Here is a 20,245-nt window from a genome sequence, read left to right on the forward strand (position 1 = left end):
CCGTCTCTGTGCTCTCTGTACTACTGCAACTACCTTTCATTGTTTTTCTCACTTTTGTCTCTGTTGGAAGGCATTATTTTTTTGTTTTTCCAATCTCTCTGCATTGCCCCTCTGTATGTTGGTTATCTGGGACGAGTGTTTGTCACTATTGAAATGTATTTCTTCTAGAAAAATATGATAAATGTAGTTTGCCAGGGGACAGTGCTATAACGTTTGGATAATTATAGGAATGTATATTGGGGTTAATTTTGTAAATTTTTCTGTGACTGTTTGTGATGTGAAAGGGAGTAACAAGTAACCAGGTCTGAATTTGTCTTATCTCATCTTATATCACCCTCCCACACACCCCTTATCACATCCACCACTTTCCCCTTTTCAAAATCTGCATAAATGCTTTTTATTAAATACAGCCAAGCGGGGTGTGTGTGTGTGTGTGCCCACTATAAAAGGTTATGGGAAACCCTGCATTTTATCTTTCTTATACACACACAGACACACACAGCGATGTCCCTGTCAGCAGGCAAGTTATGCATCAGAGAACCATATGTGTGAAAAAAATCCTGCTGTGAGGAGGATTGTAAAGGGACGTGGAGGTCAGACACTTCTGTCCTAAAGTGCCTTTTATAGCAGCGAACAGACGAGCACCATGCTGCTGAGCTCTTCTCTCAGACTCAGAGTCCAGATCTGAAGTGGACACCGGCTCTGTCCCACATGACCCAACACAAATAGAGGACAGCGCAAACATCCTCGGTAAACTCAGAGAACAAGTCAAGAGAGAGTTGTACTTCAGAATCAAAATCATAACATATTACATCCTCAGTGATACTGTAGGACTGCATCTTCATGCATTTATATTAAAATTTATGCTGCAGCAATATAGCAGACAGCCTCGACTAATAATCTGTAGATTATCAAATGGGCAAAGTGTGAAACTGCACCAGGAGTCCCAGACCTACAGGGGCCCCAAAGGCCAATGAAAAATGAAATTACAAATGCCCCAAGTTGGCCCCATGTTTTTATCATAACCTGAGGTAGTAGAGTGGCCCTTTGTGTAGGTTTTTTTTTCATACATAAACACCAAGGCACAATAGCAATGCAGTACATACCATATGTATCAGATATACATAAATCCTCTCCTGTATAAACAAACAACTGAAAAAAACAAACACCAACACACTCACAAATGCCTGTGCAGACACAAATACACTTGCAAATGAATACACACCTACACAACTATTGGTGGGAATTAACAAAGCCCACAAACAATAAGTGTAACTGTTGCTATGGGAGTCCTGTTTTAAATGGCGTAAGATGTCAGAGGCACAGTCTGTGGGGTTTGGGAGAATCGGGGTTGATTCAGTGAGCAGGCAGGCGGGGGGTGGGGGAGGAAGTGAGGAGGTGAGGCTGGTTCCTCTGAGGATGCGGGGAAAGAGACGTGCGGCCAAAGCTCATTTAGCACAAAAGCTGTCAGGGGAGACCGACTAAATGCTGGCTGTCATCACAGAACAAGAATCCCGCTTTGATGCTAAGACTACACTACAACTGAGGCAAAAATGATGAAAATGATGAAACAATTTGTCACCGCACAGTTTTAGGAAGCCAAAACACACACACTCTTAGACAGTTTCTACTCTGAGCCCACCTGATAATAGCGAACATGGAGTTAAAGTTCTTGCACTCTCTGCAGTGCAGGGCGATCTTGATGAAGTGTTTGATGGTCTTCATCCTCTTCAGGGCATTGGGCTCCTTCAGGATCTCGGAGGCGACCCAGAAGGTCTCCTGGTTTATGACCTCCTCGAACTGTTTCAGATTGCCACTTCCCGATGAGGAGTCTAGTTTAAACAAGTCGTCCACGTACCTGGGAGCCACAACACAGAAGTGAATTTTTTTGTTTTTTTCAAATTGTGTGACATTCTTTGACGCTCAATATACCACAATCAATAAAAATACTGAGCAGCTACATACTCTGTGGACTCGACGTTCCTGAAGAGCTCAAAGTCTCTCATGGAGAGCTGGGCAGCGACCTCCATGGTGCTGAGCTGCAGCAGAGAGATCTGACTCTCCCTGAGGAGGTCCTGAGCGTCCTCGTCTGAGCACAATGTCTCTGTCTCCATGTTGTTCTTCAGGTAGTACCTACAGGGCAGAGAACAGAGGGAAAGAGGATGAGATGTGGAAGTTAAGGCATCCCTATTAAGTAAAAATATTGCATGAAAACTAACAATGTAATCCAATAAAGATAATTAAGAAACTATATCTCTGCTATTTTCATATGAAGTTATTCATTTGTAAAATTATTGGATATTCCCAGACCTCTCTTGCCAATTTATCAAATCTAAAGAGTGCATAATATTTGAGAAACCCCTTGAGTGAAAGAAATCCTGCAAAAAACAACAAAAAGAGAGGAGGAATTATCATGTCTAAGCCTTTGAGTCTAAAGAATGGGGGGGGGGGGATTAACCGGCAATAATTACAAAGAGTAGAGGCTATGCAAAATAGTCTGAGTGAAATCACTGACATCATTTCTGTGTTGGTATAAAGTCTATTTTTAGAACTGGAAAACTAAAGAAGATAATAGATCTGCAGTATCCTCAGATGCTTTCATATAGGCTGCAGAGGCAGACAAGTGGGTGGACAAGATACAGTTTTTCAGCCAGCTGCAACTTTGTGCACAAAAAAAAAAAAAGCCCATATAAATCTCTTGAACGCTCATCTCATTCACATTTCATTTTAAATGGCCACACTTCGTGTCTCCAATTTAAGATTAGTTTGAGGAAAGGGAGAGAATACTCTGATGGTACTGATGGATTACAGCCATATTTTAGTTTGGTGTAAAGAGGCAGAGAGACGGTGAGAGTAGAGAGAGCCTCTCAGCAAAAGAGAGATAAGAAAGATGACAGGTACATGAATTGGGGGGGGGGGGGCATTTCTCTTTAGGCCTGATCTCCAACAGGTTTCTGGGAGAGCTTCCAGCAGCAGACCATCTCATTTACCTTATTATGTGCTTCTATGTTTATAAATCTAACCCACCACCCCCACCCCACCCCGACCCCCACCTCCCATCCCCACTCTAATGGAGCTGTAATGTGGTCATCTAAGAATGAAGCACCTCAGAGAACTATGGACCTGCAACCCGCGGGAGGCAAAGTGTTGGCATGGATCCGACTCTAAATTGCCCTTTGTTACTCTGCCAGAAGAGCTGGGGAGAAGAGCAGCTAACAGGAGGAGATGTCAGGAGCTGAGGTGAGAAAAATCATGCTGAATTTATATTTAGGATAAAGCACAAGATGTGTTTCTCATTCAGAAAGAAGCAACCTTTTTGAGAGCTGATAAGCAGAACTGGAGACTTAAAGGCCTGTATTTATAGATGCAGATTTTAGACATGTTAAGTATTACTAAGAATCTGTAGATGCCAACAGTTTAAAGACAGAAAGAAGGAAATAAAAAGACACTACTGCAACTTTAGCAAAACAGGAAGAGAGAAGTCGAGAGGAGAGGAGCGGTGTGGAGCGGAGAGGAGAGGAGAAGAGAGGAGAGGAGAGGAGAGAAGAAAGGGGAGAGATTAAATTAATGATGGACAAAGTGGTGCTAAGTAGATCTTGGCAGGGCAAAATCACTGGAACCAAGCCATTCTAAATAGCCATTGGTGGTTTGTGGGTGTGTGCTGAGCTTAGGATCCCCTAGCTGCATATCTATATGCATTGTGGCAGTGTGGAGAAGGCTTGCTATTGCTTCTCCTGCCCTCTGCTCGACCCTCTGTCTGTCATCAGCTGCATAGAGGGAGAGACAGGCTGGGTGAGATGCATGGAGAGAAGCACAGCAGAGATATATTTGCCTACTGCTCCTGATAAATACAACTACTGCCAACTGTGCTGAACACATACTACATGTACATCCTGCTGACACTGCACAATGTATATGTATGTATGTAAAAAATACTGCCAGCATGACAGTGGATTGTCAAGGCAAATGCTTTAGTTTGTCATAAATAATACGTAGCAGAGGATATGTATAAAGAAAAGAGGAAAAGTTGAGAAAATATGTATTAGAGAGTGGAACTATCTATAGATGTTGCTTGTTCATAGCTCTACAGTTAAACCAACCTTTTTCCTACCAATATCTAACAGTATGGCAGATTTTTTTCCCTGCGGCTCAGCCATCCATCAGGAACACAGGCAGGGTGTTACCACAAGTGTCTTCTAAGTGAGTGAATGTGTCTCTGAATGTGTGCGACTGTGTCCACACACGTTTGAGACTTCCTCGGTTAAAACGTGTGCGTATAGATGTATACATACACACACACATCTACATAAAATCAATGAATATGAATTTGTGCGCCTGTGTAAACACAACATAGGTGTGTCTATATGTACACAGATGCGTGACTGTGTATAAGGAGGCGACCGTCTGTATCTATGCCTGTGTGCGCACGTGAGCGTGTGTATGAATAATTCCAGACGTGCCATGCTGTCTGCTGAGGCCTCCGCCCCTGACAGAGGGTGAAATATTTATGCTAACCTAGTTGGGAGGGGATGGATGAGCGACCACAGGAGGCAAGGAGAGAGGGAGGAAACTGTGAGAAACTGATGGAGAAGTCGTTTTAAAGCAGACTTCAGGGCTGCTGTCCAATTATCCTTCATGTCCTACTAACTTTCATCTTAAAAGGGAATGCTTCCGGCATCAAAAAGACAACAACAAACTGGGAGACATCTAACAAAACACGTAGTGGCAATGTTTTGGTGCGAGAAAATTAAACATCACACATCATCACACAAAGGCTGTGTCCACCTAAGTGATGTTCAAGCTCCTTAGTTGTGTCCACAACAAAGTGGAAACTGACGCTGTTGGTGCAGAAAAAAAAAAAAAAAAAAAAAAAAATCCAGAATCTCTGACCCTCATATGCAGCATCACACTGAACTATAAACTGATGTTTTGTTCAGCTTGCGTTCTGCTCAGAGTAGAAACTAACTAAAAATGTTTCCCAGCACTTTCAAGGGGTAGCACGACTTGATTTATCATTCCACTGAACTAGGACAGTGATTCTGAATCCTGTTCCTCAGGACCTGGAGCCCTGCTGGGTTTTTTTTTTTTCTCTCCCCGAGCCATTTACTCAGGAAATGATTATCACCTCTGCAAAGCTACAGTAAGTGAATTAACTACATCACAGAACTACATCCTGTATCTCCAGGAACAGGATTGAACCACTGCTTGAAGAGAATTATATCAATATACATGCACTGTAGTACATGATCAACTTTCTAGCAGAGCTAAAGTCAAACTTGGTATGGTAAGTCTGTGCTGTGTTAGCAGGATGAAATTTTTGTGCAGTTCAAGACTGGAAATCTATTACCCAAAAATAATCTGTAAAAGAAAGGGAAAAAAACTCTAATGAGGTTCAAAGTCCTGTGGGTTATCTCTTTGGTTTCGTCATGCAAACCTTCATCACAATACAGGTCTACAGTATGTAAACTCTCAAATACTGTGTTGCACTTCCAGCTGCTTTCTGTCAACGATTCCCACTGTGGATCAGATGTAAGTAAGTATCCATGCCTCTTTTCCATGACCAATGTGCTTCCCTGACCATGAAATATTGTTGCTTCCTGGTTTATGAAAGTATCCTTGTCTGTTGCCTCATTCACTTTCAGTTGCAAAGACAGAAACACTCTCATGCCTGCCACATATAGGCTCACTTTGGAGAAAAAGCTGACAACCACTCTTAAAGACTAATTCATGTGCATAAAACTAAAAATACTTTCTGATTAAAGGTAAAGTCAACTGCTTGTTTAAGTCCTCAGAGTGATATTTTTCAAAATATCTCAATGGACATCAGTGTAATTCTTTTGCTTCTTACCTGCCGTTGAGCTGGATCCGATCAGCCAGTTTGGAGAGCTGGTCGGGCAGGCGGCGCTGTTTTATGACTCCCTCTGGACTAACTGATACCTCACACAGGGAGTAGGTCTCGGGTGCTGCAAGGAGCCCAAACTCATTGACAGTGTGGGTGACCACATCCTTGGCAGTAGTGTCCTTACTGATGATGATGTAGCAGCTCTGCTGGTCGGCCTTGAACACCCGAATCACCTGGTCTGGGATGTCTGAGAGTGAAGAGAAGGGAAAGAGAAGAGCTGTCAGTGACTGATTAGAGTTGATGCCAAAACTGTAACAAAAGCTGATAATGCAAATAAACACAACAACAGATTTTTTTTACAATTATTTTTGTCTTTGATTACATTATTAAGCCAAAAACAGTTTCTGGTGGAACAGTAACCTAAATTTAAAATGAAATTCAACTTATACAGCTATTTACATTTACCAATGACATTATTGAATCATCCTACTGTTCAAACACATCACAACACCTTGTTTCACCTTCTTTCCAGCTTTGTGGTCAGTCCATCTTTATGTAAAAGTTAAATATCTCATGGACTTGGCTATAAAGATTTTTGTCTTCCAACTGCAACATCTCTCTACATGCTTACATTTAGTTAAATTAACAGTATTTGTACTTTTTATGTTAGTGGCTGTTATGTCACAGGCATCTTCTGTCCTTGTTCTTATACTGTGCGTTAAAAACAAATATTGCAACTGACACAGGTTATTCATCAAGATAAAGACACATGCAACCAGGAAGAACAAGGAAAGATTGTAGGGACCATGCGAGCACAATGGGAATTGTCCACTGTCCAAATTCTTCCTATCACATGGCATTATAAGAAAAGCTTGTACTGAATAAAATAAAAGCCATCCACACAAGGTCATTTGAGATTATGAAAGACCTGGAGATTTACGTGTTCAACTAAAAGACAATTTCTGCATTTAATTATCATTTAATTATCACTTAAAACTTAATCATTTAATGAACTGTATTATATAATATACCATTTAGATGCTATGAATACAAGAAATGAATAATTCATAAAAACAAAAAAAAAACTGCATCATCTCCCACAATGAGTCTTGTTTTTTAGTCGACATAGTGTATTATTGTTTAATTGATGGACAATAATCAATAGCAAGAGGCCAAAATAAAAGCTTGGATGTTAGCGGTGATTATAAATGGTATGTACATACATACACACATAGAGGCACATTGCAGCTGCATGACAGGTTATATAGATATGCAGTATATCAATTCCTGGGGCAGCTGATGCTGTAGCAGATGCACACGACTCTCAGAGAGAGATGTGTGTTAAATAATGGAAATGTTCCCCCTGAGTGAAATATTGCATTAAAGATCCTGTGTTTGAGTAAGGAAGAGGGTACGGCCCATTAGCCACAGGCAGCCAAAGAGCTTTAAAACAGTGAGTTATGAACACTGCACGGTGACAAGTGGAGAGGGACTCCGACAGACCAGATGAAGCTGTCATACAGCTGCAATGTGCGCGTGTGTGTTTGAGTACTTTGAGGTTGAGTTCAATCATGTATACTGAACACAGAGGGAGATCATGAAGAAAAGGTGGCATATGGAGAAAAAAAAAAAAAAAAAGGTGTGTTTGAATGAGTTTATTCAAGCAGTTGCACACACACACAGAGAAGGGTTCAGCGTGCTCAGACACATTACCTTCACCCTTATTCACACGGATCTCTGTCTGTGACAGTGTGTGCGTGTGTGCAATAGCTGGGGCTCCTTTATTATCATCTTTACCACATTTACTTACTCATAATCAAGATTTCTCTACATTTACATGACCTTTAATATTAATATACAGTATGTCTATTCTAGTCTTTCATCAACTTATTGCTTGATTTGAAAGCCTCCCAAGGTAATGACTGTTTTTTACTTTTTTTCTGGTTCATAGTTACTGGTTCCTAGAATGTGGACATATTGACAGCCTTTCTTGGTGATGAATGACCTCTTTATAGACTGTGAGCTTATTGATTTGAAACACATGACATATGTGCTTAATATGACATTCAAATGATCACTGAAGGTGATATCTACAGAAACATGAAAAATACAAGGACTACATCAGAGTTTTAAGTGTGCAGCTTTCTGTCTTTGTGTTCAGTGTTGCTGCAGCAGCAGAGCTCCTCTTTGTTTATATGCAGCAGGGTGGTGAGGGTGGGCTGAGTGGAAGCTAAATGCTTTGTGTCTCATTAGCTGTGATTTGTGATCAGAGTGTGGGAAGCTTTCGGCTAAATAGCTGACTATCATATCTGGGGGGGCTTAATCATGTTTAATCCTCTGGACGAGCTGCGACCTGACCTGCACACAGGAGGACAATCACCCCCCCCCCAATCAATTATCATCCTTAATAAGGTATCATTCATTTTCATCAACACCAGAGAATGTATTTATGAACTGAAGCCAAAGAGGATTTGTACACAGGGAAAAAAAGTCTTGGGATTTTGCAAACACAGCACTAAGAGTGGCTACAAGCCTCAGTCTCCTCCTCCTCCTTACCACGGTTTGTCAAAGCTTTTCCCAGTCACTCCATCACACAGTCAGAAGACATAAATCACAAATGAAAGCCAACAGAGCGGAGGAGGGCAGAGCATGACGGCTTGACGTGTTCAGAGGAGAGTGGTATAGAATAGTTGAGGGTTAAACACCAGGGCGGTGATAAATAAACATAAAAAGGAAAAACCAAAGACTCTATGGCACACTCCATTTTGCGTCTTCATGTATGTTCACCCTTGAACGCCTGGCCTAAAGTTTATGTAAGTGAGACTATGTAAATTTTGAAGGGAAATAACACCCAGTCTTCCTCTTATAAATGAAAAGTTCAAAAGTTTTGTAGAGTGAAGCAAATCACACCCTTATTTAAGCGCAAATGGCAACAAGGTTACTTCTGCTTTTTTAAGATAGCACCTTAAAAAGTGAAAACCGACCAAAGTGTCCTTACTCTGACACTCATACAATTCTGTCTGAAAAGCACAAACTTACAAGTGGAAAAAGTGTAAACACACTACAAGGCCAAAACTCAGAGCTTGAAGGAAGCAGTTCATGGATGCAGAGATGCAAAATGGAGTGAGGGAAAAAAAAACACTCATAAATGAAAAAAGAAAAAGACGTTGGAGGGAGCATTTGGGAGGAATATTTACTGAAGCACAATCAAACAGTGGCACTGAAGGTATTTATACTTACAGTACAGTCCCAGGGCTTGGCAAGCAGAGAGGAAAAAGAGAAAACACAGTGAATATGAGAGTAAGAGAGAGTGTGGGAGGAGTACAAAGAGACATAGTGGTCGGAAACATCATGACAGAAAAAGGAGGAAAGACTAGAGGAGTTTCTAGTGTAGCCTTAATCTGTTCATGGGAAACCAGAGGGGCGTATGAGTCATCATCTCAACACTAGAACATCTGTTTAAAATCACAGCAAGAGAGACGCAACAAGAGAGAGAGAGAAAAGGACTGGAGAGATGGTAGAGGAGGAAAAAAGAAATGAAGACATAGAGAGGCAAAAGATCTAAGAGTGCGGCTTTACTCAGAACAACACATATGAGAAGATGCAAAAACTGGTTTCCCACTTTGCAACACACAACACATGAAAGCCCTTCTCGAGTCCATCTCTGTCTCCAAGAACTAAAAAGAGCAATGCGGCATTAACATCCATGCTCCATTTGTCTGAGTCATTCAGCTTCTGTTGATTGAAGCAGAGATGTACTACTACCATCATGAGCGTCACGTGTTAGGCAAATATCTGGTCAAAATTAGGGCTGCAAATGATCACTATCTTTGTCATCATTATCAATAGTTTTTTCTATGAATCGATTCATTATTTGGTTTATGAGACCTTAAAGGTGTGCGATCAAAGCTTGCTTGCTTGTCTTTGATTTATTTATTTTTCTAACATTCATTTTTCCCTGTTGTATGTTTTGTTTATCTTTATGTGGTGTGAACAAGACTTCAGTGAATAAAATCAGTAATATTGACTAATAAAGTGCGACTATATCATTAATACTTAACAATAGTATCTTTTTATTAACTTTGTTTTTAACCATGAAAGCCACGTTCAGATGGAAAATCTCTTTTCCAAGGAGGTCCTGACTAAGATAGGCAGTAGTAGGAATGAGTTACAGACAAACAACATACAATCAGAATAAAACAATTATGTAATTATAAAATCTAAGAAACTGTAAAACAAGAACTAAGGCCAATCCAATAAAATAAATGAATGAGACTGACATATCAAGGCTTTTAAATACCCAAAAACATTGGCAGCCATGTTGCTCATACTTCCCAGTTTAGACAGTGGAAAGGTGATATTGATGCATCTGAGCTTCCTCTGATCTGCTAATGTAATTCGGGGTAGGACTTTGGAGGTATTATAAGCCCTATAGAGCACCTGGATAAGGGGGTTTTGTTTGAGCAGGCTGTTCTATTCTCTCCTATTGAATCTAATTGGAGGCCAGAATACTAAAGGAAACTTGATATAATGGTGGGTGATTGATGAGGCCCAGTTGGTGTGTGCGTTTATTCTCTCGTACAATGATGTATAGATCTACAAACTAAGGATGTGTGTGCGTCTCTCTGAGTGTGTGGACCTTAATGACAAATGGGTGGTGGAATGAATCAGGGCCATATTCACATATTTCACCTATCCACTTTCTCCCCTCACTCAGTCTTTCATTCCCACAGACACACACACACACACACACACACACACGCACACACATAAAAAGGCACAGGGTCTGCTCCATGTTAGTTTAAATAAATAAATAAATAATTTTGGGCTCAGAAACCTGTCTGACAGGAAAGGAATAAATAAGTCCTATAGTCCAGGAGGTTAATTCTTGTCAGACGGACACAATTCTGCAGCAGCTCTGTGGCACTTCAAAAAGAATGACCCCAGGGTGTGTGTCCATGTGTTTGAATGAAAGGTGGGTACACCAATGCTGAAACCTTCCTGTTGCTTGCTTTGAGTGAGTGAATGTATGTTCCTTTTTCCTTGTGTTCCTAGTAGACGGTGAGTCTGTGTTCTAGACAGCCCAGTGCATCCAACACTACAGTTCCTGCATGGGCGACAGGTTGTCTGTTCAGCGTCTCCCAGTACTCACTGAGCACTGGAGACCTTCAGTCCACAAGTGGCTTTCATCGCTCAACGAAGCTGAGGTCTCGAATCAAATGTGACAAAATGCTTCATGAGAGCAGTGCTGAACTGTTTGACACCTGAAATGCTCAGTGATGGCTGAGCAACTGCCAGTGGGTGTAATGAAGGTTTTGTTTCCGTTCCACCCAAAGTATCTGTAGTTGTTTCTTACATGAATATGAATCAAACAATGGTATTTTTGATGCTCTGAGATTGTCTTACCTGCAGTACTTTGGAACAAGAAATTTGTTTGCACAAATTGTGCTTTGGTTTGACCCTTTGTCTGAAGTGTTCAAAAAGATTAACCAACTAACCATCAAATCTATTTAGTAAGAAGAATGCAACTAATAGGAAAAGATTTAGCAAGACTGAAGCGCCATTACTGATGAAAATGGTCCCAAACTGCAACAATAAATTGTGATAAACTGGAATTATCCTTAAAGTTGACCATTAAATCTAGTGGCTCCCTTTGGCCAATCAGTGTATCATGGAAAAATAATTAACGAAACATTCCTCAGGGTAGGTGACATTCTCGTTGTTATTGTTTGAAACTTCCACAAGCAGAAAAAAACAACCGAAGAAGAAGAGTCAACATTGCTTTCTTACCTGCGGGGTTGGAGAAGTCGAGGACGCTGGTGGCCGGCTGCAGCAGGTCGGGGCTGCTGGACGACAGGTTGCCAGGGATGGGCATGATGGCCACACTGTGACGACACTGTTTGGTACCCACAATGCTGTCGTCCTGAGACTGACCCATGCCACCATCACTGGAGAGGAAAGCAGGGACGGTAGGGAGACGAGGGACGGGGAGGGGAAGAAGAGGGATGATTTAAAAGAAAAAGGGTGTGACATTATGAGGGAGAGAGAGAGAAGAACAGGAAAATTAGATTTTTCTCCATCAAAGACGGACTTAATGTTCTAAAATGAACTTTTAAGCTTTTATTTTGCAGCAGTAGACATTTTTCCATAAAAGCTCCTGAATGTTATTTTCCCCCTCTTGTATTATGAGTTTTAAGCACAGGTATTAGAGTGAGTGTATTTCCCTTTCCCTTCATCTGGAGAACATATTAAAATCCCAACTCATAACACTGCAGAAAAAAAAGATATCACGAGATTTGATCGAAATGTCTACTCTTGCAGAATAGCAACACAATATATCAATATCACTATATATTTCTTTTAATATGCAGCAGTGACACAGCTGAAATTCATCTGTAAGGCGGTATCATGAATGGCTGTAACTGATAAGGAGCATTCACAGATAGAGACACACAAGTTCACCAAACAAACACACACACACGACACATGAGACAATGAGACTGGTATACACAAGCAAACAGACACAAACATTGCAAACAGATGAGCACATATGAAAAGAAAAGACCAAGTCATGAGTATTTCAGCTCATTCAGATGTTTTCCCATAACTCAGGTGTTTTTATTTGTACTTTTGTACAATGTGTCCCTGCTCTTAGCTTCTGCATACATCTGTGTGTGTTAGCATGTCTCCCCTTTTTGTTCTCATATGTGTGTGTCCGGCTGTTGGCCACATTATGAGGCTAAACTGGACCTGACAGACAGGAGTCTTTCTACCTGGCTCCTCGGCCCTGCTCGGGGAAATGCAAACATCAACCTTTATATTAATGGCCTAATTAGAATGCCGGAATACTGCATACATGTGGTGGAAATGGCAACTCTTTTGAGACAAACCCACAGAGTCAATAGCCCTGCCTCCGATGACAAATGCGGCTGATTGAAGGTTGGATAACCTCGTGCTTGAGAGAGGTGGCAGCTTTTGCTAATCTAAAACTTTTAGGAGCTTACACGGCAGCTAGAATTGACTTCATCAATTTAAAGATGGCTAGTATTTCAGATTATAAACACAAAATAAGAACATTGATGTTAAATACACATTGCACACAGTTAAATATGTACGTATGAATTGTTAGAGCTGTAGTCACAGTCTGTAATGGAGTGTCTGAGACGGAGAGTTCATCTAACCCTGCCTGCATACTTATTGCAGCTTCCCTCTAGGTGTGTGTGTCTGTACAATATGTACTGAACATGGTGCAGTAATGCAGGGCTTCCACTAACACAGCTGTGTGCTGCTGTAGCAAACCCTCTGTAATCTTTGAGTCACCGGTCGACAGGTACTGTGCCGGCAAGATGAAAGAAAGAGAAGGGAGATTTTCTCTCTCTCAGAGAGAGAAAAAGGTGGAAAAAAAGATTGAAGGATGATACAAAGAGTCACGGGCAGATGATGAATAGAAGAAAAAAAGGAAAGAATAATGTTCAGAATCGATTAAATAATATGCAGGGTGGTGCAAAATGGAGGAGACGGACAAAGAAGAATTAGAAAGAGGATAATGGTAAAATCGAGCCTGATACAGATAGCATGGGGCTCAAATAAGACTAGACCGGCACTGTTAGCTCTTCACTGTATCACAAGTTTAATCATATTCACATTTGCAACAATGGGGGTCAAGGCAGGGACCAAATGACACCTCATTACAGTCCAATTGTCTTCAGTATGAGTTAGCTATGATAAAGTTTTTAAGATTTATTAGTTAACTGAATATGACACCAGTAAATATGACAAAGACAAGATGTGTAGCTTTGGAAAAGCATTAAAAGATAACTTATGCATGCAGGTATTCACCTGATTTACTGAGAGGCCAGGTGTGCCAGGAGTGCTGACAGTTAAACATCAAGAAACTAAAACCATCTGTAGCAATAACACTCCTCTTTCCTATTTAGTGTAATAAACTAAGGCCTTGGGATATTTTCTGCAACATTCCTGCAGAATACATTTGGCTGAATAACGTCTCAGGCCGAGTCCAGAGAGAAGTGGTGAATGTATGTTTAATTGGAGTTTGGATGAAAAAATTCATGTTGTTGAAGGTCAGTGGAGCTGGTAAGTGTATGAGTGCGTGTGTGTGTGTGTTTGTGTGCTGCCTGTTGTGTTGTGCACATCTGCAGATGGATACTGAATCAAATGGTTGGAGGATGGGGAGTTACACAAGAGGTCTTACCCAAACAGGCCCCTGAAGCAGCAGAGACAAACGGGAGAGAGACAACATTGAAAAGAAAAAAACAGAAAAAAAAAAAAAGAAAAAAAAAAAACAGAAGCAGAGCTCTGGTGAAGTGATTCAGCGATCAACAGAGCGACAAAGCCTATGTATGAAAGACAAGGCCTCCTCTTCTTGCACACACTTAAAAACAACACATACATGTAGGTTTGACAGAGTACACAACAGCTAAAGTTTGGACACACTGCATTTTCACAACACCAGCATAGATTTATACACAACATATGACAGGAAATTGCAGGATAAGTGAGGAAATCCACTGCAACCGTTTGACTTCATTCAGAAAAAATACACAAAATGATTTGTCATCTAGTAGGAGGAAGCACATCAGGACTACCGAGCACTGCTACATAGAAAATGTTAATGAGGAAGTTTTTAAGAGAAACAAAGTGTCTTAAATGTTGGAGAGCAGACTGGGCAGATTTAGGTGAAATTACTGATTTTTATGCAAATTGAAAAAAGAATAATATTGCCTTTAGAGCTGCAACTAACAACTATTGTCTTTATCGATTCATTTGCCAGTTATTTTTCGATAAATCGTTTGGTCTGTAAAATGTCTGACAAATTTATTTTAAATGTCAAAAAGCAGTTTGTCAATCAATCAATTATTTAAATGGGTAAAAATTGCAGCTGTAATTACATTTGGTTACAATTTAAAAAGCTCAATACTATAAAAAAGGAAAACTCTTATGAACACTTGTTGAAATGGTCAGTGGTGTGGGAGCTGGTCTGACACTGGTCTCTCTTTTTGCTCCTTCTATTCATTTAACAATATCATCTACACAAATGTAAATACAGCTGAATAGGAATCGCCTACAAAACAGCACATAATAATGAAGAGTCAGATCAGCCACAGGAGCACAACCCCCGACTGTACATTCAGTTCAGCAGCTCTCTCTCTCTCATCTCATCAACACCCTCTCATAGTGAACAGGCTTCCTGTCTCAGTGAGCTTTTTATTTTTCCTTGTAATATCAGAGGCAGTGAAAGCTTGATAAAGTCCCTCGCTCTGTCCCCTCCTGCAGGTCTGACAGGTTTTTGTGACAGATGTATCGCCTCTCAAACTGAAGGTCTGATGTAAACATGGAATAAGCTTCAATACAATGCTGCTTTCAGCAATATAAATAATAAATAATAAATAATCCTCCCCCAGTGATGAAACAACAACCTATTTTCATGAATATAGACAGAGCTGCTTTCTATTTCTACTTACTAGTTAAGTCTAGTTAAGTCACCTGTACCAGAGTAATGATTTCCTGAACAATTCTTCTTGCAAGTGGAGCAGCAGTGCAGCAGTAGTGCAGTGAGCATGGAGCCAAATATGGTTGTCTTGTTGAGTGAATGCTGAGATGCAAAAACACTTAACCACCTAATAGTTATTGTGATATGCATCAAGGGTTAGTACATGTGACTGTGTCACGAAGAAGTGCAGAGGATGAAAATGGCATTATGGGACATGAGGTTACTGTTTTATCATCATCTCACTAAATCACCTCGACTTCTGAGACAAACTGACTACAGGCTAATACCTCTGTCTATTGCTTTCCAATCTGTGGAATGTAAATCACCCGGTTTAGTCAATATGGGATGTGTGTAAATGTGGATGCACACAGGCCCTGACATCTTAATTTGGCAGAAAAACGACTTGTTTATAGTCAGCGTGTCCTTGTCATATAAAATCCTGGTCTGAAGTGGAGCACAATGTCGACCAAGGGAAGAAATTGCAGCAGCAGAGGCAGTGGGTTTGTGTACATGTTGTGAGAGTTGTGAAAAGGCATCTTAATAGAGTTTTAAACTGTTAAACAAGGTTATTTAATTCAAGTTGCCAGGTGATGGCAGAATTTAAGAAGTGAGCAAAAGCATTGAAAAAAGTTGCCTTTGTGAGAGAGAGACTGTACCATAGCAACAGTGGTCACAGGTTGCATCTTTGTGAAAGCTAATGTAATGTGTCCTTAAAATGACAGCGAGTCCCGTTGTGTGTGTGTGTGTGTGCGTGCGTGCGTGCGTGTGTGTGTGTGTGTGTGGGCGTACTGAAAACTGCATGGTATCTTAAATTATGCTATCCTCAGAACAGCCTGTACCTTTTGCACACACACACGTGCACACACTCACACATGCAGTGGGCAACTTTACAACATTGCCTCCCCTCAAATTTTCATCCTACAACAGGCACTGATGAATCCAGATTGACCTGAATCTCCCATCTCATCTCCAGTCCTTTTAATCAGCCATCAATTTCTTTGAATCAAAGAACTGTTTCAATGGTGCCAACTAGCAAAATAAAAGCAATGAAAGCTCTTGTTTGGTCAATAAATAGAACGCAGCAGAGAGCATTTGGAAGCTGTGCACTAAGTCAGATCAATGGGCGCGTGATGGCGTATTGCGTTATGAGACAGAGCACAATCAGTTTTAATGCAAACTGTGTTGCTTTGTGGACATAATCGCTGCAGTGCTGCAGTAAGGGGACGTAGATGTGCCTGACAGTGTCTGCGCAAGTGTGTGTGTGGGTTTACAGTGCGTGAGTTAGCTGTGTAATTGACAGGGCGAGAACAGCATTTATTCTCCCCAGCACTGACACAGTATGGAGTTTAATGAGGCCTGGAGAGGCATGAAATGATGAAATGAAATCAAGCCTGTATCAGCACGTTACGGGTGGAATATTGAATGTGAGCCTCTATCTGCACGATTGCTTTCAATTGCTCCAGATGCTGCAAGTACAATGGCTAGTTATGGATGACAACAACAATGGTTACATGATGATGATGCTGATGATGATGATGATGATGATGATGATACTGCCTTTTACATTTTTGTGATTTGGCTGGAACCTGAAGATGAAGATAGTTAAAGAGTACTGCATCGCAATAAGCCAGTAAGTAAGAAAGTGCCACATTTTCAGAGCAACGCTCCTGCAACCAGAGCTTGAAATGGGATGCACTTGCATATTACTGTGTACTACCCAAAAAATATAGGTACACATTATAGATAGAGTTGGGTGAAATTGTTCCATTTCTTGCTCATGCAAGCCATGAGAGAAGGCTGAAATGTGTTTCTCAGTCACTTTGTGGGATGCAATAAGCAGTTCAGCTCAGTCAGAGAGCTAGAAGCTTAGATTTCTGCTCACGCCTCCAATATTTCCTGTCTGCAGATGGTCACAGCTTGCTACAATACCGATGCAGAGACAGTAGACGGGATTGTGGCCCGGCCAACTTGCTTTAAAGTGGTTTTCATTGAAGAGGTCTCAGATTCAGGCATAAAGTAGAGTGTAAATCCACTTGAGCTCACATTACTCATCTTTTAAAGCTCTCTTATGAATCTCTCGCCATATTGTGTTTATGGCTCATTATCTGACCATTTCAAATTTTCCTCAAAATTCTGTGATGTATGTGGGCACGAAGTTTTAGCTGCGACCCACATGTCACATCTGATCAATAACATACATTTAATGATGCTTTGTTTGACTTCACCATTTAATGTCCATCTCTCTCAAATGCTTGTTTGGACATAATTTTAAAAATCCATATTACTTTTAATCCACTTTACTCAAGAACTGCCTATGATAATACAGTTATCAATGTTTACATAAAGCCTCTTACCTGAATGGCTTGGGTGGCAGTATGCTGAAGCGCGTCTTCTCCAGCATCTTCCTGATCTTGTTGCGTCCTCCTGACACAGTGTTGGCCTTCATTTTCCTGGTGCTCTTGTGGTCTGTAGGGAACTCCATGTCTCCAGGAAGGTCAGGGATGGAGAAGCGATTGCCTTTTTTCTCCTGGATCTTGGGAATGTGTGGGCCGCCATTTTTCTTCTCGTGTACAATCCTGCTAAGGAGCTCTTTAAAGACTAGATGGACAGAGGTACAGAGAGAGGAGGATTGGTCTCAAATCTCAAATGATTAGCACTTATATTACAGCGGGTATTGCTCTCTGTACATAAGTATGCGAGTACAAATACTCTGACGTCACTCACCGAATATGTTGGTTTTGACTGTGAGGGAGAGGTGTGTGTTGTTTCTCAGGATGTCAAAGGCTTTGGAGAAGGAGATGTTCTCAAAGTTCTGACCATTGATCTCCATGATCTGAAACAAGCAAGAGGTTATGACAAAATTATAGCAGGACTGAATCACTTGACTTTATGGGAACAATAAAACCCCCCTAAAACAACAAACTTGTAGATGATCCCTGCCTGAAATCTGACATACATCATTTATATTCTGGTTTGCTGTCATGACATTAAGTTTCTGTACTCAGCAAATTTGTAAGCCATAAGTAACTACAAATAGTGAACAATGTGGATCCTGTCCTCTCTAAATAACACAAAAAGGGAAGTATGCAGAGCAGTGGGAGTATTGGCAAGCATGATTTGACGAACTATCTTTTCACATCACCTTTAGAAGCGATGAATCTGTAGTTTGCACTAATTAATATACAAAAAAAGAAGAAGTCATGCACAATGTTTCCTGTATGAGACAAAATATGATTTTTTGAATCATAAATAGGAAAGCATTTGACTGGCATCAAATACTTTAGGGAAGGAACGTAAAGTATACTGTGGTGATCATTTATAATTTGTATCATTAACTGTTTGCCCGTAAACAACATCAAGAGTGAAGAGTCCCTGATCAAGATAACACACAACAGTTCCGCATAAGAACAAGAATTTGAACTAAGGCAATAGATGGGAACAAAAAAAGGTCCAGGATCCCATATTTTGAAGACAGTCATGATGGTTTTTCGATCAACACTTCACCTAACCCCCGGACAAAACTTAGTAGTTGGATGTACATGTCGTGTTCAAATAGCTCATTACAGTTCCCCTCAAGCTGCAGCAGAGTTTATGGAGTGCATTAATGAACTGTGCTCTTCTGAAAGTTTTTTTTAGTGCAGTTCAAGCTTCAACACCCGGCTGAGCTGCTGAATGAAAGCAGGTCATCTTTAAGAACCTCCCATTTACTGTATCTGGTTCTTTTTTCCATTCCGTAAATAGTGACCATTCTCCAAGTTTCTGCTGCAAAAAAATACTGCAGGGTATCATCAACACCATGCCTCACAGTGGGGATGTTGTCAGCCAGGTTACCTAAAGGATACCTGGTTTTCCTACTGTGGAGGCAGAGCTTCGTAATTTTTTGTATCATCAGACCAAAGAATCTTTCACCAAATTCACTGTTTTTTGGTCACAGTGGCAGGTGTGTGTCTTGCGAACTTTCCACCTCATGAATGATCAAGTAAACACAAATTGATGTTCAAGTTGGAGTGATATTATAAGATATAGGTTTAATAAAATTGCAGAAATGTCTAAACATGTTACACATTTATGTGCGTACCTAAAAGCCTCCCATAGATCTGAAGATGGATAATCAGCATATGCATGTGCATGTGCATGTGTATTGAGTTTAACCACACTGTCGCATCAGATGCTGAGAATAAGACTGCTGAGTTTGTGCCCGCAGGACCGGTCAGATCATGAGACTTTACAACCCAAAAAGTGATTAAAGATCAGCACTTCTGTTGTGTAGATGACTCAACTCTAGACATCAAACATAAACATGCATCTCTGGATGGAGAAGTTCTGCTGCTTAGAACATTACATACTATGACTGAAGTGTACATACATGTATTTTTCCAACTGTATCCAGTAATTTAGTTGAAACATGTCCACGGTCTGTGTTTCACATAAATTATTTCCAAAATATTCCACATTCATCTGGGAAGTTTTTGGATGCACAGCCCTGAAGGTTCCATCTAATTTGGGACTGATTTACAGCAATGTATCATACCATATACTCCCGCACTGTTTTATACCATATGATGCTGCATCGTTTCCTCTCACCTGATCTCCCCGTTTGAGTCCGGCCTCTGCGGCCTTGCTCCCTTCCTCCACCGACTCCACAAAGATGCCGAATCCTCTCTCGCTGCCGCCCTGCACGCTGAAGTAGAGCGGCGACTCCCTGGACGCCTTCTGCAGAGTGATCTGTCTCCACTTAGCCTTGGCTGCACACGCTATGTTCAGCAAACGCAAATGGCCCTTCATTTTCTGACGAGGAAGGGGAAATCGGAAAATGATGAGCCTGAGGAGTGTTGCATTAAAACTGCCTTTTGTCTCCAAAGGTGTGCAATGGAGTGTTTTGGGTGTAAAAA

At 40.9% G+C, this 20,245-nt stretch overlaps 1 protein-coding gene across 5 annotated transcripts in view; it reads right to left on the reverse strand.

Annotated features, from left to right (window-relative positions):
• Positions 1-20,245, reverse strand: part of rapgef6 (Rap guanine nucleotide exchange factor (GEF) 6) — a 143,768-nt gene that overhangs the window by 18,647 nt on the left and 104,876 nt on the right. For 4 of the 5 annotated variants that reach the window (XM_023409532.2, XM_087174923.1, XM_087174920.1 and 1 more), the window contains 8 exons: positions 19,938-20,141; positions 18,078-18,186; positions 17,708-17,951; positions 11,633-11,790; positions 9,083-9,097; positions 5,849-6,089; positions 1,966-2,133; positions 1,643-1,858 (listed from right to left, as the gene is read on the reverse strand). In XM_023409532.2, the coding sequence (XP_023265300.1) occupies positions 1,643-1,858; positions 1,966-2,133; positions 5,849-6,089; positions 9,083-9,097; positions 11,633-11,790; positions 17,708-17,951; positions 18,078-18,186; positions 19,938-20,141 (1,355 nt within the window). The remainder of the gene's footprint in view (positions 1-1,642; positions 1,859-1,965; positions 2,134-5,848; positions 6,090-9,082; positions 9,098-11,632; positions 11,791-17,707; positions 17,952-18,077; positions 18,187-19,937; positions 20,142-20,245) is intronic. The other variant, XM_087174921.1, reaches the window with a different exon arrangement.

The sequence above is a fragment of the Seriola lalandi genome, unplaced genomic scaffold, assembly GCF_002814215.2.
Source record: "Seriola lalandi dorsalis isolate HSWRI2012SDOR001 ecotype SW California unplaced genomic scaffold, Sedor1 jcf7180002054396, whole genome shotgun sequence".
In the NCBI taxonomy this organism is placed as follows: Eukaryota; Metazoa; Chordata; class Actinopteri; order Carangiformes; family Carangidae; genus Seriola; species Seriola lalandi.